The sequence below is a fragment of the Cibotium barometz genome, chromosome 25 (genome assembly GCF_041138505.1).
Source record: "Cibotium barometz isolate CiBa-2024 chromosome 25, ASM4113850v1, whole genome shotgun sequence".
In the NCBI taxonomy this organism is placed as follows: Eukaryota; Viridiplantae; Streptophyta; class Polypodiopsida; order Cyatheales; family Cibotiaceae; genus Cibotium; species Cibotium barometz.
The window spans coordinates 13,471,260-13,497,989 of record NC_141070.1 but is presented as its reverse complement, the minus strand read 5'-3'; the positions used below and the strand labels follow the sequence as shown (position 1 = coordinate 13,497,989).

Genomic DNA, 26,730 nt, shown 5'->3' with positions numbered 1-26,730 from the left:
GCTCCACCAGCATACGCAAGTACACTTACATGTGTAAGGACAGGGTTATTACCTCGCCCTGCACAGTTTCAGCAGGAATACGTTCGGGACTCTTAGTTCATGAGACCAGGAAAAGCTGGATTGAAGCTGTTGTTCTATTGGCCACACTTAAAGTAGTCGCGTTTCACTTTTTTAAGTGATCAGATCCCTTAAACTATCAACTACGTAATGCCCCTGAGGACTAAATCAGTCAGAAAAGCAACACCTCATCCCAGCCAATGTATTACAAAACCTTGAAGAATTAGGTAGCTTGCAAAAGATAGTATAAGACAGCAATTGCATGAAATTACTTTAACAGTAATCTAAAAAATTCTCAATAAGACTAGTGAGGACTTGGGTATCATGCTTCACTATTCCGCCACATGGACAGAAGTACATGCCCAATTCACCATTTCACTCGACTCTACACAGACTATCCTTATCAGGCTCAGTGCTTGCATGGTATCTATATAAACTTCCGAGGATCTGTCACAAAACCTGTCAAAGCTGAGGCGGCAGCCGTGTAAGGGGATGCTAAGTAAACTTGGGACTCCTTATGACCCATTCTTCCTGGAAAATTCCTGTTTGTAGTAGACACACAAACCTGTAATACAAGGCCAGTAAAACCATGAAAATTAAGGCGTCTTAGCATTAGCATTAAAAATAAAGCCACTCACCCACAGAAAGAGGCATGATACTACTTCCATTCCAAACACACCACCACGATGTCCAAAATGTAAACATTGGGAATAACAAACCTGTGGCTCATTCATGCGAGCATAGGTATCTCGAGGGCCACCCAGACAAGCTGCACATGATGGACTCGCAGGAGTCTCACAGCCAGCTGCCTCAAAAATTTGTGCACATGTCTTACCATCAGCTCCAGGTACTGGCAACGTATACACATCCACCCAAACCTTATAGACACAAAAAATGTACCGCTGTTAGTTCTCTCTCTCTCTCTCAAAGTTGATGCGGCTCACATAATTCACATTGATGCTGCACCATTTCAGAGGATTCCGTAAATTCAAAGGATCTGTTACATGGGAAATAGATAGTCCTCGGGATGATGAATACAGCCTATGGGACCAGTACAAGGCGACATCAGTTTCTTTTCGAAAGAAAGCTCTTATTAGTAGAAAAATGTGTATGCTAAAAAGCAGACTAAAATCACTCGAGGTAATGAAACAAAGTAGTAAAAAAGAGGAGGAAGGAAGCTGTGCCGTCATGCAGGGAGGAGGGGAGGGGCACTCCCTCCATGACTGGCCTCTCTTGAAGGGAGGCTGGAGGAGACTGAGGGTTTTAGGGGGGGAGGGCGGAAGGGGGGGGCGGAGAGCCACACTGAGGCCTGTACTGCCAAATTTGTCTGAAGTCCCCTCTGCTGAGAAAGAGGCCCAAGCTCCAATTGCGGAGGAAAGCAGTCCTCATAGCCTGGCAAGCACTCCAAGCAACCTTGAAGATTGAATAAAGTCCATCGAGATTAAGCATGTGGTGTCCCCCAGCACGGCAATGGAATCCTCAATAAACTCGCTGCACTGCCCCTGCTATAATGTGCCATGCATCAATGCTGGTGATAAGCGCCCAGCCGAAGCAACAGGGATGACCGAGATACAGAAGTGGGTGAGCTGAAATGCTAGGACCTCGCCATCCTCCTGGAGGAGGAATGCTAGGCTTGCCTCCATGGTCCAAGCAATGGTACCCCTGGATGTGTGGGAGTTCTGCAAAAAACTCCATATCCATGAGAAAAAAGCAGAGGGAAAAGCATCATGCTTCCTGTTGCTTTTTTGAGTTCATGTGCAGGGAATTTGTTTACCCTAGCCCCTTAAATCAGTGCCTTACTTTATGTGCTTTTTGGCTTTTACTTACGCTCTGATTTTCTCCTGGTTGGACTGTTAGGGCTATGCAGGAGCTAGTCACCATATTCCTATGTGTTGATATACATGGATGTGGAGCTGACCTTAGCTCTTTGCGGGGAACCCTTTTGGTCACCAAGAAGAGGGAATGAAGGAGAGTATATGAAGCAAGCATGTAAGCATGATGTTACGACCCCTGTGTTTTTCCCTTTGGACAACAAGCAGGCCGGCACGGGCATGGGATGGACACTGTGAACGGCATCAAGTTGGATATGAAAAGGAAACCCGTATATGGTGGCCAGCCCATGTGTGAAAGGGGACAAAAGGGATTTTATTGTTTATAAGGTTTAATAACCTTTGTTTAATAACCTTTGATGATAAAAATATTATTATTTTTGAAAGCATGCGTTTTTAATCTTTGCTTTTGGCGTTTTTGAGAAAAAGCGAATCACCTCTTTTAAAAAGGCAAAGGGTGGTGCATGGAGCAGCGTGCATCCCCTTGAGGTGGTCGCCGTGTGGAGTCAGCACTGCTACGCGTGGTATATACGGCTACTAGGCGGGTGACCAGGCGGCTACCAGGCTGCTGCGCAAGGGCTACAGCAGGGCGCTGCTGCTCATGGGCTACAGGCGACGGGTGGTGCAGCTGCTGCGCATGGGCTCCAGGCGGGTGCAGCTACGCATGGACTACAGGCAGGCATTGCTGCGCATGGGCTACAACCGGGTGTGGCTGCGCATAAGGACTGCAGCCAGTCGGGCAGCCAGGTGGCTGCGCATCGGCTACTGCCACCAAAAGGGGACCAGGTGGCTGTGCATAGGGGCTGCTGCTAGTCGGGCAGCCAGGCAGGCTTCAGGTGGAGGCTGCATGTGTGGAAGACCAGGTGGCTGCACATATGGGCTGCAGGCAGCAATGGGAGCCAGGCGGATGCATGTGTGGAAGCAGCCAACAGAGACATATCCAGGCGACTGTTGGGCTGCAGCACAACTCTCTCTCTCTCTTGGAAGAAGGCGAGCTAAAGGAAGCACCGAGGGGCTAACAGCCAAGGGGTTTTCTCTCTCTCTCTTTGCGAGCAGGTGGGGTTGCACGAAATACACAACTGAGAGACCTTTCTCTCTCTCTCTCTCTCTCTCTCTCTCTCTCTCTCTCTCTCTCTCTCATCGTGGATTACAGGCCTTGTTTACGAGATTGGGATACAGAGGATCAAGTTAAGATGCACAAGATGATGTTCTTGGAAGAGATGTGTGTTGCTCTTCATCTTGGACTTATTTGTATTTAGGGATTGCTTGACGCGTCCTCTATCTTTCTCTCTCAAGGTTTTGGCAACCGTGATTTGATGGTATATCTATCATGGAAATAGGACATTGGTATTTCGAGAAGAAACAGGACTTTGGCATCGAGGAAACAGGCCTATGGTTTATGGGATACAGGTCTTTGGTTTATCGGATACAGGTCTTTGGTTTCATGTGGAAAGCATGTTTCTGGATTCATGTGAACAGGTTGTAGTTTTCTCGAGGTTACATGCAAGCTGTGACTGTAGGAAAGGACATATGGTTTGGTACAGCCCTACTGCTGTTTGGAAAGGGTTTGAGGGTTCCATGGTTGAGATGGAGAAGACCTTTTCAAGCAGGGAGGTGTTGTACAGGTGTGCCCTCTCTATGGAATGCTTTGCTGTGATAACGAGAGAGATCTTTTGGAAGTCTTGGGTGAAAGTTTCGAGGAATCCTATTGGTAAAGCATTCGACAAGTTGTACTTTGTACTCAAATTTTGATGAAGTAAAGAAATACTGCAAGGGGCGCCATTGCGTTTTGGGGCCAATCGGTGTCCTTGTACTATTTGCAGGAGCACTCTAGCTCCCCCTGTTTGTTTTCTTTTCCAAGTTCCCATGGGTGATGAAGTGTTTTGTGTGTGAGTGTTTGTTTCACCGCCCGTCAGATTTCTGAAGGCCGGTTTCACATGACAAGGACTGTGCAGGTACTGTTCAGAGCACAGAGAGGAGGAAGACACACTGTTGTGGTCAGTTCAGGCTGCCCAGGAGATTGCCCAAGTGTGGGGCTTTGATCCCCAAAAGCTGGGTATACCCGAGTGTGAAGGGAACGCCTCTCTTCATGGCTGAAGGTCTGAACTTGGGCGCACAGCAGAAGGTGCCGGATTTCTGCCTGAAAAGCATGGAGTGTTGGCGGTGAAGCAGATGTGGCTGCATGGGCTGGATACAGGCGCACATCAGAAGATACTAGTTTGTTGCTTAAATAGCATGGAAAGTGTTGGCGCTGCCTTGAAATGGACACATGATACTTTTAAACTTGAAACGTGATGATGTGGAGCTTTTTGAGGAGTGTTTTTAGAGATGCCTTTTTGGAGCCAAGTATGCTTTTTTGGGGAGAGTGCACTGTGTAGCCACTCTATGCATTGAATTCTCTGAAGTTGACCAAGGATAATGCTTTTTGACGCATCGAACTGCATACTTTGGTGGTTCCTACTTGTGCATCCCCTCCTTCATCGACTCTCACCTATCATAAGTACTCATCCCACCATCTATTGCTCATACACTCTCTACAAGTGCTTCCTTTTCTGAACTGATTTATGGCTTGAGTATATGGACACCTCAATCTCTTCTGTAGAGGTACATAGAACCTCGCCGACTGTCAAACCTCTAGGGTCTCCTCGTAGGGCATACCTGCAACAAGACTCCAAACCTGCAAAACAAAGCCACAAAACCATGAAGGGGGTATAGGCCTCACTCACCACCCAACCACGACAGCCATGGGCAAAGCCCACAAGTCTTGGTTGTCCCCACTGAGGCACGAGCTGGGCTAACTAGCTAGACGTACCGACCAGCCTCTACCCCATGACATCCCATTCTGCCATGAGGCTACCCTCGTGGGCCTCGAGACTATTGCCGGCCTCGGCTGCATGAAGTAGATGCACGTCTGCACTAGATCCAAGCCCTTGATCGCAGAGCTCTTGCATAGCCTCGCGAGACTCTCATTGACTTATTGACCCTGGCCACCCTTTTATAGGCTCTTGGCCTGTCACCGGGCATCCACACACGGGTGCCCGCCCGTCAGTCCATCCCCAACCCAGCTTGCCAATCTGCCTCCCTAGCTCCAAGCTACCCCAAGCCTTGAAGTTAGTCTTGTGTGCGTGCTGCACACGCTAGATACACCCTGTGCACATGACATACTCCCCTTCCTCTAAGAGCTCACTCTTGAGCTCAATAAAATTTCAGGGTAATCGCTCTAAAGGGTAGTCAATGTCTCCCATGTAGTGTCCTCCTCAACACGATCCTTCCACTTGATCTTGTATTCCATGAGTAGCATATGCCACAATCGTCTTTCATGAAATCAAGGAATCTTTTCCGGTTTGTGTGGCACAAATGTCATATCCTCAATATCTATGATTCTTGAGGAGTAACTAATTGGTCTACTCCACCTAGTACTTCCTTAAGTCTACTGACATCAAATAAGGGATGAACTTTCACATGAGAAGGCAAGTCCAGTTCATATGCAACTAAACCAATCTGGCATTTAACCCGAAATGGTCCGCAATATCTAGGGGATAATTTCGGAGATCGGCCTGTCCGTAAAGTCTCAAAATCTTTCGAAACTCGAGAATACACCATCGTTCCTTCATAGAACTCTCTCGGTGAACGATGTCTATTCGAATAAAATCTGTCTCTGTCTTGAGCGCTTCTAATAGATTCCTTCGTAACTTGTAACATTTCTTGCATGTCTTGCAAAAAGATACGCGCTGCATCATGCTGCTGAAGTCTTGAAAATCCCACGGTGATAGGTAATCTAGGTTGAAATTTATACATAAGTATAAAAGGACTAAAACTTGTACTCGTATGCTTAGTACTGTTGCAACATAGGAGACATATGCATGAAGCATGTCCTCCAAAGTCTAATTCACCCTTTCAGTCTAGCCCTCAGATTGAGGATGATATGAGAAACTCAAATTTAAAGTTTTTTCCAACTTCTCAAAAACAAGAATCCAAAAGTCACTTGTAAACTTAGAGTCCTTCCCTATCACTGACTATGTCATGCGGTAAACCGTACAGTCTAAACAATTGCTCAATATACTCCCTTGCTAATTTTGTAGCTGTAACAGTCTTCCATGTAGGTAAAAAACTAGCCGTCTTTGTCAAGCGGTCTACCACAACCCAAATAGAATCATGACCTTGACGTGTTCTTGGCATTCCTGTAATAAAAACCATGGAAAACCTGGGATTTGCAAAGGATGCAATAACTCCGCCTGCCTAAAGCATTCAGCTTTATTTGCTTGACAAATTTGACACTTGAGGACATAATCTTCTACATACCCTTTCATCTTTACCCAATAGAAAGTGTCTCACTAAAACTAATGTCATGCGTATCCCGGAGTGTCCAGCAAAAGGGACGTCGTGACACTACTTATGAATCTTGGACCTAATGTCCGAGACCTGCGGTATACAAATTTTGTCATTACGGAACAGTAAACCATTCCGAATCATCCATTGGTCTCCTGCAACCTGAATCGTAGGCTGCTTATTCACCGAGCCTTGGACAATCAATGAGCTCTTATCCTGGATCCTCTGCCAAGATGGACCAAAATAGCTATCAGTCCTACAAAGCCCTCTCAATGACTGATATAAGTCAGTGGAAATATCGGTAAACGACAAAGTATTCACCTCTCTGATCCGACTAAGCGCATCTGCTACATTATTCATGGACCCCTTGCGATAGCGTATCTCAAAATCAAAATCTTGTATTAACTCTGCCCCTCTAATCTTTCGTCCTCTCAAATCATCCGCATCACACACATACTTGATTGACTGATCATGATTGACTGATGATCAGTCAATCAATACCACAAACTTGGAGCCATATAAATAATGCCCCCAAACCTTGAGAGCGTAAATGACAGCGTAAAGCTCCTTCTCAAGGATTGGCCAATGAGATCGAGTGTCATCCAGCTTTCGACTCTCGAAAGCAACAAGCCTACCATCTTGGAATAGAGCAACCCCGATCACATAGTCACTCGCATCGGTCTCAAGAACATAAGGCCGACTAGGATCGGATAGTGCTAAGGTAGGTGCTTCCTTGACTTTATCTTTCAAAAGTTTGAAGGCCGTATCCAATCGTTATTCCAAGTGATAGACCAATTTGACTTACGTCCATGATCTTTCAACAAGTTGGTCATCGGTAGTGTGAGCTGAGAGTACTCCCGTACAGATTTTCAAAGAAAAACAACAAAACCGAGAAAAGAACGAAGTTGTCTCACCATCTACGGTATCGGCCAAGCAAAACCTTCTGCACTTGATCATAGTCAATGCTCAACCCATCCCTTGTGATCTTGTGTCCCAAGTAAACGATTTTTGTCATAAAAAACTCACATTTACTAAATTTAGCATACAGTCGATTCTGTCTTAAAATAATCAAGACAATCGTGAGGTGTAATATGATCCTCGAGAGTACGACTATATACTTACATATCGTCCAAGCACAACACCACAAACTTCCCCAAATGTTCACGAAAAAGATCCTTCATTATTTGTTGGAAAGTGACTGGAGCATTGGTAAACCCAAAAGGTAATACAAGAAACTTGTAATGGCCATACCTAGTCCGAAAAGCGGTTCTTTCAACGTTTCTTTCATGAATACGTACCTGGCGGTAGCCAATACGTAAATCTATCTTCGTGAAATACTTCGCTTCTACTAGGCTTTGACTTCCACGTGAAGCGGTCAAGGTTACCGGACAACCAGCCACAAGTAATTCCAACATAGGAACTGACTTGAACAATCGAGCAGGTGCTTTGATGAATGAGATGATAAGGGTTTATCGTATTATTCCTAGCGAGGAGCATGCCACTCAGCAAGGGTTGGAGAACATTGTAGGATTCGAGACAGCGGCCTACGCAGAAGCGACAACTTCACGATGTTATGCCGGCTCCAATTTTAAGGTGCCACGAAGTGCTTTCATAGCTTCCCGTACTTCCGCCCATGAAGTGAAAGTCCATAACACCAAGCGCAATAGGTGTTCCATTTAGATATCCGTTTCAGACAAGCATAGGTACAGCATCAACGGGAAATTCTCCATCTCTGTATCCATTTAAGTCTTCTATACGATATCCGTAATCCCTTTCAATCCTTGATTCGATATTCACAGATATTGGTTGGGTAATAGTAACTACATATCGGGAATCATCAATCATTTTGATTTGGGACAATAGATCGTCTTTTAATACAAATCATTGTGTTTTTGTCACCTTTAAACCATTCAAATTGGATAATATTGATAATGTACGAAATCTCGTAAGGACCTGAGATCTCAATAGCACCCTTGTCTAAGGCTTTGAATGAGACTTCGTATCCGAAATGCAAAAACAATCTCTAGAATATCCCCCTAACCCGAATCGGTGAAGATTTAACTTTACAAAGAAACTTAGTTTATGCATGTACATCTGCAATATCCACAGATATTCCGGGCGGGAAAGTGGGGCACGGCAAGCACTCCTTCACCTCATTCCATTCGGGAAAGGGGTAACCAAAGGAGCACACGGGTCTGGCTACACGTTTAACATATCAGAACAACTGATACGGAATCATTGCGATGATACAAGTTGCGACAATGTTCTGCAATGCACTACAACGCCCTAAATGATCTACACCTTACAAGATGGTTAAGCCACCACCTGCAACGCTAGATAAGTATGCGAGAAGCCGGGTTCTATCGTAACAAGTACCCGCAAGGAAAAACATTCGCGCGTCTTCCCACGCGTGCTGGACACGTGTTAGCTGTAGGAAGTATTGTTCCGAAAACGACTCCAATTCGCCAATTGAGGCTCGACTCGCTTGACGTTAGCGGACTCGCAGGATACTATCGGGCAACATCTCTTTATGGGTGCACGCTGCCACTACTCTAACCACTTCTGATCTTTTCAGAGACATATTGGGTACCGCTTCCTTGATCACATCAGATGCTGGATATCTGACACGTAGGCTCGTTGAAGTAGTTCAACATATTGTTGTACGCGAAAGGGATTGTGAAACTACCAAAAGCATCGCTTTGAATCTCATTGAGGAAAGAAGAGGACATTCGGGTATCAGTCGGAAGATACTAACAAGAGAAGAGGCTGGGTTATGTGAAGGTACACGCAAACGGGAATTCTCTTGTTTTCTCTTCCACTTCGAATCTGAATTAGTTTAGTGCAGGTAGAGGAACGGTCAATGATCTAGAGAGAGGATAGCGGTTCTTGATTGTCACTTTGTTCAGTCTCTTGTAATCTACACACATTCGCCAGTTTTGATCCTTCTTTCTCCTAAGTAACACAAGCGCACCCCAAGGTGATTTACTTGGACGAATCTAGCCCATCCTCAAATAGTATGCGAGATGTTTAGCCAACTCATCTTCCTCAGCATGGCTCATCTTGTATGGCGGAACGCTAACAAGTTGAGCACCAGGGACTAGATCAATACGATGATCAACTGCCCTTTAAGGTGGTAAACCCGATGGCAGCTCATTAGGAAATACATCTTGAAACGAGTCAAGTAACTTCTTAAACTCTTTGCTTTCAAACACACTTAATTCATTGACTTCCATCGCAGGTACGAGAAATGAAGAAAATGCAATAAGGAAAGTAGTGTACAAAGAAGAATCCATTATATTTCCAAAATCAACTGTATTTACAAGAGGTCCCTGAGAAGTATGTATACAATCACCTTGAATGCAAAACTGGGTGTTCCTATGTTCAAAAGAAAGAGAATGACTACACCAATCTATCTGGACCTTAAGGGTCTTAAACCACTCAACCTCTACTAGCAAGTCTACATGCTCCAGATGCATAACATAGCACTCCAGAACATCACTGTAGCCCTGAATCCGGATTGGTAGCTTCTCCACCTTTCGATGCCACACTTGCCGACCCGCCGGTAGGTGTACCTCATAGGTATGATCGCTAGGTGTCGTGTCTAGACCCAACTTTTACACAAGTTTGTAATTTACAAAGTTGTGTGAGCTTCCGAGATCCAGAAGAATGTATATTCTATGGCCGTTCACTTCTCCATAAACTCGGAGAAGATCGTGCAAGCCGAAAACCTTAGAGTTGAACAGACAATCAGAACATTAATTAGGGCGAGAAATAACATTGACTGAAGTACCTGTCAAAGACAACTAGTTTGCTACCTTCATCTTGGGTCCTGTGTTGGTCTTAGCACCCTTCTTCTTCGGGCACTCATTACGCATGTGTCCTTTTTCTTCGCACATGAAGCAACGTCCCTCCTCCTTGAGCTTCAAAGCCTTGAGAAGACGGCTTTTTTTCGTTGGAGTCGAATTTAAATTCTTTGAAGGTTGGTCCGTAGACATTCCTTCTATGTGCTAGCTATCGGCACGAAGAAGTTCTTTTTGTACTTGTTCCCCTACTCGGTTAGGGTCTTGGTTTTAGAAGAGACCATCATATCATCATAAATACACACAGAGTGAATGGCCTTGTCCAAAGTTTTGCACTTGTTATCCTTGACCTGTAAACGGTACGAGTCTGGTAATCCTGCTACGAAGAAACACAAAAGAGTAGTAAAATCCATCTTTGTAGCTTTCATCTGCAAGTCTCTAAATTTCTAGAGGTAGATCTCATAAGTGCGGTTTTGCGAGGACATGGTCAAACTGGCAAACTGAGCAATTGTCGTTGTCCTCCTCCTCCTTGAGGAAACCTACTGCTAACTAAATCTTTTTGTCATCGCCATATGGATGAAACTGGAAGTAGACCTGCCACGTATGTAGCCACGTGTCCACAATCTCCTTGGTACGTTGCTTTCGCTCGCCCCCAAATTGCTCGGGAGTGATGTTGGGACCTAAAGCAGACGCCAAAGTATCCATGCCCGAAAGAGTAGACAGGGTAGTGGTCAAAAGCGAGATGGAAGTCTATAAAGTTTGCATATGCACGGCTACCTACACTTGATGCTCCGTAAAAGAAGCCTCTAGAGTGACTTTAAACTCCCAAAAATCACATTTAGTCACGAAATCTTCGAAAAGATCGCTGTTGGCGGCCTCAGCAGGTTCCATCTCTGATTCTTGGGTCGACATCACGAAGTGGGAAAGGTGGAAAGTGAGAGAAGTCGTCTCCGGGAAAGAAGAAGTTCCCGAGAGGATTCCCAAGCACAAAGGGTTCCAGTGGCTTGAAGGAGATCTAGCTCCCAAAGGAAAAGAGAAAACAGAAGTGGCTGCAAGCCTGAGGTGGAGCAAGAAACCTGCACGAGAACTCCCGTGCGGAAACCCATGCTGGTTCTTTTTTTTGTAAGCCCACACTTCCACGCTGAGTTTTTTTTTTTTTCAAGCCCACGCTAGTTTAGAAAAACTACCATGCTGGTTGCTTTTTTTTTTATAACTGCCACGCGAGTTGCTTTTTTAAAGAATGGGGCTTTCCTTTGATCTTCTCTTCTCTACCTACCGATTTGCATGCCCTCGAGGCACGCTCTAATACCACTGTCAAACCTCTAGGGTCTCCTCGTAGGGCATACCTACAACAAGACTCCAAAAGCCTACAAGTCTTGGCTTCCCCACCGAGCCACGAGCTGAGCTAACTAGCTAGATGTACCGACCAGCCTCTACCCCATGACGTCCCATGCCGCCATGAGGCTACCCTCGTGGGCCTCGAGTTTGCTGCCGGCCTCGGCTGCATGAAGCAAGTGCACGTCTGCACTAAATCGAGGATCTTGACCGCAGAGCTCTCGCATAGCCTCACGAGACTCTGACTGAATGACTGACCTTGGCCACCCTTTTAAAGGCTCTTGGCCGGTCACTAGGCGTCCAAACATGGGTGCCGCCCGTCAGTCGATCCCCAATCCACCTCGCGAATCTACCTGCCTAGCTCCAAGCTACCGCAAGCCTTGAAGCTAGTCATGTGTGCGTGCTGCAGACGGTAGATACACTCTCTGCACATGACACCGACCTCTCCCGCAAAGAGTCAACCTAGAGTAGCTACCATACTTACTTCTCTTGTACTAGGTGGTGACATGGTTCAACCCAATATACCACAGGTATTCCCTTAGTACGTGGCACAGCCTTTACTAGCAACAATACAAAAAGGTGTGGATCCCAATTTTCTTCAAGATTTTTCTCAGTTTGATGCTCCGTATCCTCAACATACGAGCTATGTGCAACCTTCTCTACCTAATGGACAGACATCACCCGCTCCTCAACCTCCTGCATCTCCTTTTGTGGATTCTTTGTACTCCACTCTACTTGATTTACAGAGAGTGGCTGAGCTATGCTCCCAGGCTCCCCAAGTTGCAGCTAGTAATCCTCCTCCTTTGCACGTTTCCTTCCACCCAAAACCTTTTCTCAGTGGTGAGGAGTGTGAGAAACTTATTTGGATAGCTGGCTTCGGAAGTGGACCGCTTTTTTGATCTGTACAAATGCACTAATGCTTAGCATATTACTCAGATTCAAATTATGCTTTAGCATAAAGCGTTCGCCTAGTGGAAGGGGACCTCTGTGTGAAGCCAACAATATGGGTTGATTTTCAGAATGCATGTAAGACACAATTCCTCTATATAAACAAGAGACAACTTTCATAGGTTGTTTGAATTGGAGATGGAAAGAAGAGCCTCGATAACTATTCCTGGGAATTTAAAGACTTAGTGAACCGTTGTAAGGCACTTGAGGAGCCACACAACATGCTGTATTATTCGGCCTTCCACCAAATTATCAGAATGAGGTCCTTCGGAACACATTCATTTTCTCAATGACATCTATTGCTATGCCAAAAATTTTGATGATACCCTTGTTGTTTAAAGAGGTGGTGAGCCTGTAGGTGATACCTCACGCAAGAGCCAAAAATCCTTTGAAGACAAAAAGCGAGGGCATGTTCCAACGTCACAAGAGGGTCAATCATCGCAATGCAATCCCAAGAAGCGCTCTAGAGGCAAGAGAAAGTCTGCATCGAATACCGAGGAACTAGTGGCAAAGGCGCGGAAGGACAACCTATGCTTCGAGTGCAACCAACCCAGCCATCACTACAAGGATTGTCTGAAAAAGAAGTCTTCAAGGGGTATTTTCCCCACAGTAGTCACAAACAAGCTTAAGTTTATCTTTATTGTGACATTCATTCTTTATGTTACCAAGTTTTCCACAATGATAGCATCTTGAAGTTGAGACATTAATTGATTTGTCCTTTAAAATCTCCCACCCTTTGCATAGAGTGCTTGCTAACTTGAATGTGATTTGAATCGTTCTTTATCCTTGAATTTTGATTCATGTTTAAGAAAAGATGATTCTATTCTTGAATTTTAGTGTTGGGCACATTTTTAAGTGTAACAAGAAGTGATTCATATGGTTCTTTATCAACACTCTTTAACAACATACACATTACGGAACTATGGAACTGCAAGGTAGCTCTTCGATCTCTTTTGTTGAAATTCATCATCTTGATAGTAGTAGTTGCCCAGGATGTCAGATTAGTGAGTGTGCCTTTGGTCCACATGATCTCCTCTCAGCTCAGGGATCTATAGGCGGCCTACGGGTGCGGATTCTATTTGACAACGGCTCTACTCACAATTTAATTTCTTCACGTTTGGTGCAAGCACTCCGGCTACCCACAGAGGCAAGTGACCACTATTATGTGGTCAACCTTGCTCGGAGTAGAGACGTGCGAGTGTGGGATCGAACGGTGCCTAGGCTGGAAGTCCAGATGAAGGACAATCAGAAGGATTTGGACTTCCACATCATGAACCGTGATAGGGTCAACATGATCTTGGGAATGCCCTAGTTTTTCAACAAGAGTGAGACGATGATGTTGGATTATCCGTCTATAGACTCTCGTTTGTTCATGACAGTGAACGGTATATAATCTGGGGTGATGTCCCCCATGGATTTTGTGATGTAAGCTCGACTCAAGCTTTAGTTGAGGATATATATAAAACTCTTTTTGATCCAAATTGTGAACCACATTGCTGTTTTCATGATCTTTTCAATTCTGAAATTTTATTAAGATCATCTACTTGTGAATGTAATTCTATCTCAAGCAAAGAAATTTCTAAGAGAGTTTCGTGATGTATTTCCGAGGGAGTTACCAAATCATCTGCCACTCGAGAGGAGATTTGATCATGTGATTGAGCTATTGCCTGGTAGTTATTTATGTCTCCCGGCAACCTTATTGGTTTAGCCAGGAGAAGGATGAGATTGCTCGGCAACTATAACCGCTCCCTACGAGAGGCCTACGAATCGAAAGATAAAATACACATTATTAGATCACTTAACCAATACAAAACAATGGAACAATACTTGCACCATTAAAACTGGAAATGGCAAAGAACACTTGACACCATCAGTGGGGCTGGAAAGGGCTGCCTACCCCCCCCCACCCAATACAGTTTGTATTTCTTGGAGTATTATATGTACAAGTGTTCAAGGGCCCTACGGCCAGATTTCTCCATAACATGGGAGTGAATACAACTAAAACAATAAGATTTCTGTCAATGAAGAATCGGTTGTCGAAGTAGACCAAATCACAAGTAGTCTCACACCTTCATTGGGTGAACACCCGCTCCTCACTGGTCTTCTGGGACCGTGCACCAACAAGCACACCCGTACTAACACCTGGCAAGATGAGACACAATGGAGGGAGTGATACATGGAGCTCCCAAATAAGCTTTGCTCCCAGTTTCCCTCAAACCCCATTGACCTTCACTGGCTCCTCTGAATGTGAGAGCGCGGTCAGGATACTCACAGGGAAAGATCACCATCCCAATGGCCTGATTTAGATTCAAATTGGAATCTAAGGTGAGGAGACTATCCCCCCTTTAATATGGTCCTAGTTGGTGCAAACATTAGCAATCGGCGGGTACTGATGATGGGTACAGGGACAACAACAGCCGGTACTGATGGTGTGTAGAGGAGCAGCAGCAACCAGTATAGAAGCAGTAACAACCGGTGCTGATGGCGGGTTCAGGAGTCACAACAACCAATGTTGATGGTGGGTTCAGCAGCAGGCAGCCAGCAGGGCTGGTAGCGACTACAAGAGCAGCAACAACAGTCGATGGTCAGGCAAGAGTAGCAACAGCAGCCGACAAGAGGACTGAAGGCGATCACTCGAGCAACAGCCAGCGACAGGGCTGGAGGCGGGTGCTGATGGGAGGGTATAGAGGCAGCCACAGGCGATGATTTTTCCCCATGCAATCCTTGGTCTAAAATATTATTAGGCCTTAATCAATGGTTAATTCTTGGGCACCCACATTGAAAGGTGTCCAGTCATAATTTTAAATATGTGTGAACGCCCAACCTTATAAATATTAAGGTTTACACTACTTTATAGATTTTACATTTGAAAAAGGCCAAAAAGGTAATACTTACCACCTGTCCACACGCCACACCAACTCGTCAGCAAACAGCACACCCACGTTACACTGGGGGCATCCCCTTCCAATGTACTGGCACGTCATAGCAGGCAAACACACGAAAACAAGTCATGTGAAAACAAGTTTATGCATGCAAACATGAATGCATGTACACATGTAATAAACGAAATCTCCCTTTCATGAAACTTGTACAAGAATTTCTTGTCGGGCAAAAATTGGCGCGGTAAAAATGTGAAGTCCTGGTCTTCATATGGAGTGACAGTCCCAAGACAAAACACAAATCCTAGCACGGGCCTTCCTATGGAGTGACAATCCCATCGACAAAGCTGGGCACAAATATCAGTCCTACTATGGAGTGACAATCCCATGGATAAGACACAATCCTGGTCATACACGGGTGGCAACAAACAAGCTCCCGTCCATATGGCACAATACTGGTCACACACGGGTGGCACAAAACTGAATCCTGTCCATGTGACACAAAATGACTGACACTTTCACATGGGGCACTAGCCTAGCCACATGTGAACATGGTACAAATCGGGTCGCTCTATGGAGTGACAATCCCATAGAAGTGGCTCCAGAAATGGAGATGGACCAAATGGTGTCAGCAACTACAAGATTATCTTGATAAAGGTTTTGTTCAGTCTAGTAAGTCTCTATGGGACGCTCCCGTTCTTCTATCTCGGAAGAAAGATGGTATCATACGCTTCTTTGTAGATTACAAAGGCTTGAATAAACTCACTGTCAAGAACAGGTATCCTTTGCCAAGGATGGATGACCTAGTAGATCATCCTCAGGGTGCTTAAGTCTTAAGTATTTTACCAAGATTGATCTGCGGTCGAGCTATCATTAAATAAGGATTAAACCCAAGGACGTACCTAAGAAAACGTTTCAGACCCACTATGGCCACTGAGTTTTTGGTCTTATCGGTTGGGTTGACCAATGCTCCTGCTACTTTTCAACAAATGATGAATGATTCACAGATGATTTGGCAAGTGAAATCATTTCTTGGTTTCACTAGCTTTTTCAAGAAGTTCATCAAGGCTTATGTCAGAATTGCTGCTACCTTGCTGACTCAGCTTTTAAAGGGGGTGAGAAGAATAAGGGCAGGGCAAAATAAGTCCTCCGATGGTTTGGAGTCACAAGCTAGATCGGTGTTTTAGAGCACTAAAGGAGCTAGCCACCTCAGCACTTATGTTGCAAATCATGGATCCTAATAAACCTTTTGTGGTCGAAACAGATACCAGTGATTATGCAATAGGTGATGCCTTGTTCCAAGACAAGAGACCCATAGACTTTGAAAGCAAGAAGCTTTCAGAGGCACAAATGAGATATCCTATCCACTCCCCAAGAAAATAAACTTATGGCTGATGTCCATGCAATGAAAATCTGGAGACACTATTTATATGCGTTTGGATTTACTATCCGAGCAGATCACCACTCGTTGAAGTATATTTGTGATCAACCGGACCTGAAGGGTCAAAAAGCCAGATGGATTGACCTCATGCAAGAGTTCGGCTTTGAGATCCATTATCGTAAGCGAGAAACTAATTAGGTTGTTGATACTCTTAGCAAGATCCCCAAGGTCAATGTTATCTCTTTTACTGAGGTGACGACTAACTTCTATCTAGCTCTCAAAGGGCACTACCAACATGATTCCCATTTTGGTTGAATCTGGCAATTGGTCCAGGTCGGCGGTTGCAGCCCACGAGATCTGAGTGTTCCAGACACTCCAATGCGTTCTACTGAGAGAGAGATATTGGAAAAGTATTCCATTAGAGGTGGATTACTATTCAAGGATGGCAAGGTTTGTGTGCCGAATGATTTGGACATCCAAACTTTGATATTGCATGTGTTGTAAGCCTAGGGGGTGTGCCATGACAGATTCCACCATGTATAGAAATATAGAGAGAGAAGATGGAGAGAGAGAGAGAGAGAGAGAGAGAGAACCAATCTTTTACATAAGTTCTTGTGCTTTGCTTTTTTGGCTTTAGGGCCTTGCTTTTTGGCCCTAGAGCTGCTTTTTCATTTTTGCTTTTTGGTCAAGTTCAATCTCCTCTTGCCAGTGGTGCTCTTGGCTCGCAATCAACTCAATTTGACTTTTTGTGCTTTTCTCTGCTTTTTGACCAAAATTGGCGCTTTTCCATGTGCAAATCTTATGGTTTATGTCCCCATGTCTTCTTCTATCTGTCCAATGTTCGGGCAAGGGTTCCATTGTGTAAATAGAGCCAAGGAGGTCAAATAGTTACAAGTGCCATGATGCACCTAGTGTGGGACACCCGAGTATACATAGAACCTTGGCCTTGGTTGGCCAACATTTCCACTGGCCACGCATAAAACCCTTCATTGAGGATTATGTGTGGAAGTGTAGCCAATGCCAGCTAATGAGGCTAAAAGGCTTAGAGCTACAGGGTTATTGCATCCTTTGAAAATTCCTAAGAACAAGTGGCGAAGTGTTTGTAGTTGGATAACCCCGAATGAGTAGAAGCCATGATTCAATGTGGGTTGGTGTTGACTGATTGATGAAGATGGCTAGATTTATCCTTACCAAGTCGTAGGTGAAGAGTCACGAGTTGGCTCAGCTCTTCGTGGAGCAATTGTATAATGTCTGTGGATTGCTCGAGGAGATTGTCAACGACTCGGAACCCAAATTTCACTGCACAATTATGGCAATCAGTGTTTTCCAAATTGGAAACACGCTTGACCATGTCATTTTCAGATCATCACAAGTCGGATGGTCAGACGGAGAGGACGAACCAGACTATGGAGGATATGCTAAGGACGCATGTCTCCAAGAGACAGTCTAAGAGGAAAGGTATCTCCCACAAATTGAGTTTGCTTATAATAGTAGTAAGCATGCAGCTACTTGTTTTAGCCCATTTATGCTTGTGTACGGTTATCAACCAAAGTCACTCGTTGCCATAGGACTACGGGAATCAAGTTGCAATCAGCAATGGATTTCTTGCATGATAAACGAGTAATGCTGAAAGTTGCAAGGGAAAGCGCAAAGAGCGCTCAGGATCGCACTCAGTATTACGCCAACCAACGACGACGGACTACATGAGGGCATGTGGGTATATCTCAAAGTCCCAAAGGACTCTTAAGACGATGAGGATTGGCAAGTATTACAAGTTATCTTCTCGATGTTGTGGTCCTTACCAGATTGCAAAGAGGATTAGCAATGTAGCTTACCAGTTAGCACTACCTCCTAAAATCAAGATTCACCCTTTTCAAATCAGTTGTTTAAAGGAATGTCTAGGTGAGAATCGGTGATGAGATTGTGCCAATAGAGGAGATCCCTAATCTCGCGGACATGACAACGTATATTCCAATGGAACCCGAGTTGGTTCTGGATCAACGTACTACACGGTCTCGGCATACCATTCAAAGTACTTGATCAAATGGAAAGGATGATTTGAGGTCAAGGCTACATGGGAGCCAGTGTGTAGTCTAAAGAGTCGCTTTCCTAGATTTATTGCTGAGGACATCAATGGTTCTTAAGGGGGGAAGTATGTTACATCCCAAGGCTAACCAAGGTTAAGACCTTCAAGTCAGGTTGACCATAGCCTATGGGCAAGGGATCTTAAAAGGGGATAAGTAGCTATCATGAGACGTGCTATATTTGACTCCTAGTTTATAGGAGGTCTATGCAAGTAACTTTATGAGTCAATTTGAGGGTGTTGCATGCATTGAGCTTGACCGTGATAACACACAACAGGGCCTTCTGTATACCTTTATGTGGTGAGAATCTTTAGCATCCAATTCACAGAATAGAGAGAGAGAGAAGAGAATGAGAATGTAGAAGATGACACAGTATTGACGGGTTTGGTGCAATATAGCAAGTTTTTTGCTATTTTAGTGTAGCTTTTTATGGGCATTTTATTTTTTTGCAAGTACTTTAGCCGAAATGCTCAAAAACGGGCGTGACGCCCATCAAAAAGCAACTATGAATACAAGTTTGACTATCCGCGAGCTTTTGTGTGTTTTTCATGTTTGTTAATGCTTAATTGCACAGTCTGCTAGCCTCGGGACTTTACACACCTCCTAAAGCTTAACCTCCCAACTTTATGTATAAAAAGCTCTCTCTCTCTCTCACACCCACGGGCTCCAAGAGGTGACTCGGAGATCATACACAGCACTATCGGGCTTAAGCAGGGCTGCCCCTTGTCTCCTGCTCTATTTGGTCTATACATTGACGAGATCTCGGATTACATAGACAGACAGGGAGGACCAGGAGCACATTTGGCAAGAGTACTGATACCGATCCTCTTGTATGCAGATGATATTGTTCTTATTTTTGATTCACCAGAGGGGCTGAGAAGGCATTTGGATGCATTACGAGCTTTTAGCGAGACTGGGACCTTATTGTGAACCTTGGAAAGACCAAGGTCATGATCGTTAACACCTCCTCACAGTGGATAAGTAGATCTGCAGTACAGTTTACATACAGTGGAGAGCCTGTGGAGTATGTTACCTCATATGTATACCTTGGGATCACTTTTGCTACACCTCAGTTCTCCATGCGGAAGGCGGCCAAAGCTAGATTGATGAGGGGATATGCAGCCCTTGGCTCGCTAGAGAGGCAATGCTCACAGATACAGTTTCAGGAGCCGAGGACGAAGCTTTGGCTATTTGATACTCTAGTTACACCTACACTACTGTATGGTGCCCCCATCTGGGGTCCTAGCTTATACCACAGGAGGAGACAGAGGAGAGAGCTGGCCGAGATAGATACAAAGGAGGTATATGATGGATGGAAGCCGATGGAGAGGCCCCTAGCGGCAATGATCTCACGCATGATTAGGAGTAAGCCATCAGTGCCACATGAGATTATGCGGGTAGAGATGCGGGCTGCACCGATAGTGACAAAGGCTCTATTCCATACAGTGACATACTGGCACAGGCTATGGGAGTTTCCACTTGATAGATACCCCCGGCTAGCGTTGGAGTCCTCAAGAGAGTTGACACTTTAGGAAAAACAGAGTGCTGATATGCACAGTTAGGCACTTGGTTTGGCATGCACGGTATGCAGATGGAGGCACTTCCCCCATTCTAGTACAGCATAGAGGCCCCGTAATTTGCTCTCAGCCGCACACAATGGAACAAGGTTATCAGAAAGGACATTGTCATATTGGATACTCAGAGGACATGGAGTTCACCTAGTCGTCCACTGGGGACGAAGATGGCCTTCTACAAAGATCACCTCCTATGCTTGACAGAGGATGGGTTCATCATCCGCCCACGCTACATGGACACACACCTATCCTTTGGGGTGAGATGTGCGATCGGCTAGATCTGCACCTCGTCCCACCAGCTGAGAGTGGAGACTACCAAATATGGGCCTAGGGCGGCCGCACTAGAGGACAGGATATGCCAGCTCTGTCACACAGAGCCCGAGACAAAGGATCATTACATATGCCGATGCCCTAAATACTATGAGATTCGAGGGAGGTTCCATTGCCTCTTCCGAGCTGGGTTCGGACCACTTTCCAAGATTATGGACTTCCCGAATTAGAGATGCCTAGGACTTTTTCTTCTCGAGCTCCGTAGACACAGGGATTCCTTAGTGAGATCCAAATCAACTGTACTTACTCGAGAACCAGCACAGAGAGCGCTCTCATCGACTACTTCCATACCAACACTCCGAGGGCCGATCCACCCATCATACCCAGACCACATGCTAGTAGAGGAGGTCGGCCGAGAGGTGTGACACTCAACAGAGCCATTGAGTTATGCAGAGCTCGACGCCCCAGACCCATGGCCCTCGCCCACGGCCACACCACCACAGGAGGATCCGGGCCATCATCTCTCATCATTGCAAGACCTTCTCGCGCCAGCTCAGTTTTACTACCTTGAGCACCATGTCACAGCGGCCCATGAGGGATGTATTAGGGTGATATGAGAGCTCTTTGCTCATGTACCTAGATCCGATTTTATAGTTCTAGATTTTTGTTATCTTTCTTTATTACTAGTTTGTACCCAGGATGATGTACCTCATGGATATGATGCAATCTTTTGGTCTCATAGGTCATTTTGGCCTTTTGAAGACGTTAATACAACTCTCTCTCTCTCTCTCTCTCTCTCTCTCTCTCTCTCTCTCTGCGATTTCTTTAAGAGCGTTATATCTTAATACCTTACAACCATGTGGTACATCACTTCTTGCTCAATGATCTCACGTTCTTGCATAGGCTCAAGTCCAAAAACTTATCAAGAACTTCATTTGGTCTGGAAGCCATGGCACAGCTGCCCCCACCAATGTAAGCCCAACTCAACGTGCAGTGACAGATTCCATCATATATACAAGAGATAGAGAGAGAGAAGGGAGGGAAAGAGATGGGAGAAAAGGGGTTTCACAGAGTACACCACGCTGAGCAGGGAACAGGCCCCGCCCCCTCTTTAGGAATTTATTTCAAGAACAATCCACGGGCTTTTCCAAGCCAGGACCAATACAACAAATGAATACAATATCAAACAAAAGTGCCGATGTCGAGGTCGGGCTGAGTCGATGTCGAGGCACAAGATAACTGATGCCAAGCTCACCACGAGGATGACCCACAAGAGTCTTACACTGGGCTAGTACCAAAATCCAATGTTGGAATCAAACTGATGTTTCCAAATATCCACAAGGCTCTCTACACTCAATCCAGAAAAAGGTAATCCCAAGAGGCTCACACCAAGGTGGCAAATATATGACTTGAGGCACAGCCATGGAACTGGTGGTGAAGGCACATAGAGCAGGCGGCTACAGGCGGCACAGTGGCGGTGCAGCTTACTAGCGGTGTAGAGGCGGAGCAGCCACAAAGTTGGCACTGCAGGGGTGTTGCCGCGGTGCTGGGTGGTGTGAGCAAGTAGAGAGAAAAGATGACGAGGATGTTCCTTTTTCTCCACAAGTAAAAGCTCCGAGAATTTTCATGGCGGCATACTGTTGCACATCACCACTTATATTAACAAGTGTGAACGGGTAACGTTCATGGGTGACGGTTGTAGGCCAAAGACCCAGTGATGTGTAGCATGGGGGCACCAGCGGGGAAACAGGGGGACGTGAGTATGGTCTATGGCCGGGAAGGTACACACTGGATGCCCGAGGTCACTCATATATATAATGGTTGGGTGGTTAAACATGGTATGCCAAGCTAGGTTTATTTTTGCTATTCTTGAGTTCTTCTTCTTCTCTCACGTTTTTTGCATGAGGCTTGAATCAGAGATCTAGAGCTTCTTGCATGGAAGTCTGACATTTGGCATGAGGCTTGAATTAGAGATCTAGAGCTTCTTGCATGGAAGTCTGACATTCGGCATGAGGCTTGAATTAGAGATCTAGAGCTTCTTGCATGGAAGTCTGACACTAGCAAGCCCCCAATTCGCACATTCAGCATTGCTGATAATCTCTCTATATCCTGAATGTACTCCTCAAGGGTTTGAACCTCCGTCCCCCACTCTGGAGAGACAGCTAAGGGCAGATGCGAGACCTAACATGGCCGTCCTGATCTTCCTCTATGGAATTAGCTCCTCATGCTTACATTGGCCGTGTGTAAGCATGGATCACCTGTGGGACTGGCTCATAGTTACCACCTCTTCGATATGAACCTAGAGCCAGGTCGGCCAAACAAGGGCAGAAGTTAATGATCTTTGGCAACGCTACAACCATGGGAGACTGGTATCCAAAATAAGTCTATACAGAAACCATTTCATCAAGCTGACCAATAAAGCCGAGTCAAGATGCCAGCAAACTTGAGAATTCTCACAACATGAAATGAGAAATTATCTGGGGCAGCTCTGTGTTTCATCACATAGGTTGCATATAGAGACAGGCCAAAGGGTGGATCCTACAGGTGAGTGTAAGGAATTTCAAGCAGTAGGTATGCACGGTGTGTGATACAGACTAGGTGGAGATAGTAGCATCTGACCGAGAGGAGGTGGAGACAGAGGAACATGCTATCCTTAATTGTCCAGTACCATATGGGTACACTTGCAGTCATTGAGTATGGAGGGCTCAGCATGATACAGGCCCTCTTGTTGTGTGTAAAAGGCATTCACAGGGTCATCAAGTATAAAAGACCAGATCCGTGTGGCTCTCTACTTGAAAGATTTGTGGGCATGGATAGCAACTCTTGCAAAAGCAAGCACACAGCAACAAGAAGACACCACACAGATACTCCTCAGTTCTCTCTTTCCACGTGCTGGCCAACACAAAGTGTGGGAGGCACACGACACTGACCATAATTGGAGACCACCAACAATTAATGGACTTCTTTTGAAATATCTCAAGTCTCACAGCATCATGCAGACCCGAGATTTGTGGTCGATCCCAGGCCCGAAGGATCATCTTGCAGGAGGGGGAGGCCCAGGTGGGTATCCCAACATGTATAGACTCTCAAGCCTGATGAATCATCTTGGAAGAGAGAGAGCACATGTATAGTATATACTCTCGACCATTACAAGGAGAGGCTACCCTTTGAATAAGGATGTCCTTCAGAATCCAGATTCACTGTGGGATCATGCATGGGGATTCAATAGATTGAGATACCTAGCACAAACATGGCCCCCAAGTGAAGTTACACCTCTCTCTCAAAAAGTTGTACTTGGAAGAAATCCACAGTGTGTCAGCTTTTCTCACGTAATCATTGTAATTTATAAAGCAACCCAATCTTTCCCAAACAATTCTGTGTAAACAAGTGGAACATTGATCGCTGGTATCTTCGCACATACTACTCTTTATAAGCACGCCCCTGTAATGACGTACCTTGATAGTCCTTTACAAAGCGATCAACAACAGACCACCTGTCAAATGAGTGCTTACAATGGAAGACTTAAGTTTATTTATGCATCAGTAGGTAGGCATGCCTTTGTAAGATCTAAGTTCAGATCCAAGAATCATAGTAGATATTCATGTTTTGGTATAAACAATAGATTAGGGTACATGTCTTGTCTCTCTTCTCCTATGTATTTGCAAGATTCATACGAATAGTGAAAATCTAGTTTGTTAGCGTTAATCCAAGTTGAAGTCTTCTGCTGTTAGCACTTTGTGACCCGAAAGTACAACAGCAATCCCTGCCAGTAAAAGAAGATGTAGACAGCCAAGACTGTTTTGTGTTAAATTACCACACCCAAGACTCATTCTGGACTCAAGCAGCTCCTGCTTTAGAAAAGAAGGACAGTTCCAATTTCATGCCATGAAGCCTGCTCCCTACTAGGTGTTTCAAGAGTCCACAAGGCAGCCTGAAATTTCCGCTAGAAACTTCCCCCGTGAATCTAAACTGGGGGAATCCCCACCAGCAGGTTGGCGGCACATGAAACAAGTGGTAGCTCAATTTTATAGAGCCCTTAAAGGTTTTCTTGCGGTCCTCAACCTGCAGGATTGATGATCTTGAGGAATAGCAGAAAATAACACACAAGCAAGACACTAAACTAGAAGATCAGGGAAGCAGAAAGCAGTATAACACATTTTACTATGTGTTTTAATGTCCACCATGAAAGAGAACCCAAAACAACACATAGCTCAACTCGACCAGAAGCAGGAAAGAATAAATCAGAATATTAGCTGCAAATTCGGACATGCACAATAAATTGTGCTTGGGAACACAAAAGTAAGACAATTTGAAAAGCATGGAGGAACATATAAGAATCGCACCTTTTGAGTAGCTGGAACCAAAAATGTGGGCACCTTCACCTTCTGACCCTACAAAATTACAAAAAAAGTTCCAGACATGGAATGAGTGCACACAAACGAAGAAGTGTCAGCTAAATCATGACAGAGTGCAGCTAGCAGTTGAGAATATAATAGAGACCCAAACACATACAGAGACATTCAACAGCTTGGCAGCTGCCAGAAAGTCTTCCGTTTTTCCACCCGTGCATGAACCAATGTAAACCCTGTCAATCTTTACGTCTTTGCACTCTCTTGCGAGAGCACGATTATCTGGAGAATGTGGCTGCAAACAAGAGGAGCATTAATTAGGTCATTAATGTTTGGATGAAAGAGGATTGACAACCATGGAAATGTAGATGTAAATACATCATTAATTTAGAGTTGAATGTAATGTGGTGATCTTAATGAGTACACTAGGCATGAGTCCTATTAGATTTTCTTGTAAGATAGCTGTAAATTCTGTGCATTGACCAACCACAAGGTAAGCCACACACTTTCCAAATGCATGGTTACGAACACAAACTGACAAGTATATTAGCAGCAAGTAATACCTTTGCAACAACCGGCTCCAGTTTGGAAACATTGAATTTGTACTCTGCAGTAACCCTGAACACAAGGAATATCCCCCAAAGAAAAGCAGATGTATGATTTGTTAAGGTATCTATACAAATAAATAGCCCCACCCAAGTCCAAATCTTTGGAATATATATTTACCTTGCAGAGTCATCAGTATAGACTGGCTCAAAAGGTTTCGTATTCTTCCCCTATGTACGTAATCAAGAGAGAGAGCAATTGTAAGGAAACAAAGCTGACACAACACTAAGAAGCAACAAAAACACGATCTTTTGCATGGCAAATAATTTCATGTACTGCAATGCTACATTGCAGACCTCAAGATAATTGAATGTGACTTGATCTGCAGCAATAACACCATTCTTCCCACCAGCTTCCACCACCATGTTACAAAGAGTCATCCGATCTTCCATCTTGGGGGGGGTGGGGTGGGGGGGGCACAGATCCCATAATACACAATCAGGCAACCTTATAAACCAGGAAGACTAGGAGACAAAACCATAAGGAAGTTTTGCTGCAGCCTACTCTAGAGCCAAGCAAGCAGGGAAAGCATAAAAAACAAGTCTTCAAATGAACTCACTCTCATACTTTAGAGCAGCAGGACTAGTAACCCAAGATTATAAGGAAGTGTGCTGCAGCCTACTCTACAGAGAAGCAAGCAGAGAGACAAAAAACAGTGCCATATGCCCACCGTCATACTATCCACAACAGACCCGACAAATTCCATAGCCTTGTATGTAGCCCCTGCCACCGTTATTTCACCAATTATCTGGCACCATAGTAACAAAAATGGCAACATTGAATAAAGAGCATCAAGCCAACTCTAGCAATTCAAGTTCAGAGATAGAAATGAACAATAGTACATCCTCAAAATAACGATGCTCCATGCCATACCTGTAGAATCAAATCTTTTGCATGCAAAAAGCTAGGCATCTCTCCATCCAGAATAAACCTCAGGGTCGGAGGCACCTGATATACAGAAGTCATGGATTATTCTCAAACCTAGCAACAAAACAAAAAGAGAACAAAAACGTCATGAAGACCCATTTTGCACAGCTCCAACCCTGCATTAATTAACCCTCAAACCCATCCACTAACCCCTCGAATCAGATGAACACAGGAAGCCTTCTGTATCTGAAACTGGCCACCACCACAATCAATAGTTTTACCTTCACAAGTAGCTTCCCTGTACCCAGGATGAATCCTGCATCCGTATTACCAATACCAGTGGCAAATTGCCCAAATGCACCAGCAGTGCAAGTATGAGAATCAGTACCAAAAAGCACCTGAAAACAGATTCATGTTCAAAA

General features: G+C 44.8%; 1 protein-coding gene across 1 annotated transcript in view; it reads right to left on the bottom strand.

Annotated features, from left to right (window-relative positions):
* Positions 1–232: 232 nt before the first annotated feature.
* Positions 233–26,730, bottom strand: part of LOC147624259 (3-isopropylmalate dehydratase large subunit, chloroplastic-like) — a 38,594-nt gene continuing 12,096 nt past the window's right edge. Inside the window, exons 6-15 of the mRNA XM_086819229.1 lie at positions 26,590–26,706; positions 26,315–26,389; positions 26,112–26,189; positions 25,738–25,833; positions 25,562–25,611; positions 25,399–25,453; positions 24,999–25,130; positions 24,830–24,877; positions 777–935; positions 233–622 (exon numbers count right to left, since the gene is read on the bottom strand). Coding sequence (XP_086675355.1) covers positions 485–622; positions 777–935; positions 24,830–24,877; positions 24,999–25,130; positions 25,399–25,453; positions 25,562–25,611; positions 25,738–25,833; positions 26,112–26,189; positions 26,315–26,389; positions 26,590–26,706 — 948 coding nt within the window. The 3' untranslated portion in view covers positions 233–484. The remainder of the gene's footprint in view (positions 623–776; positions 936–24,829; positions 24,878–24,998; positions 25,131–25,398; positions 25,454–25,561; positions 25,612–25,737; positions 25,834–26,111; positions 26,190–26,314; positions 26,390–26,589; positions 26,707–26,730) is intronic.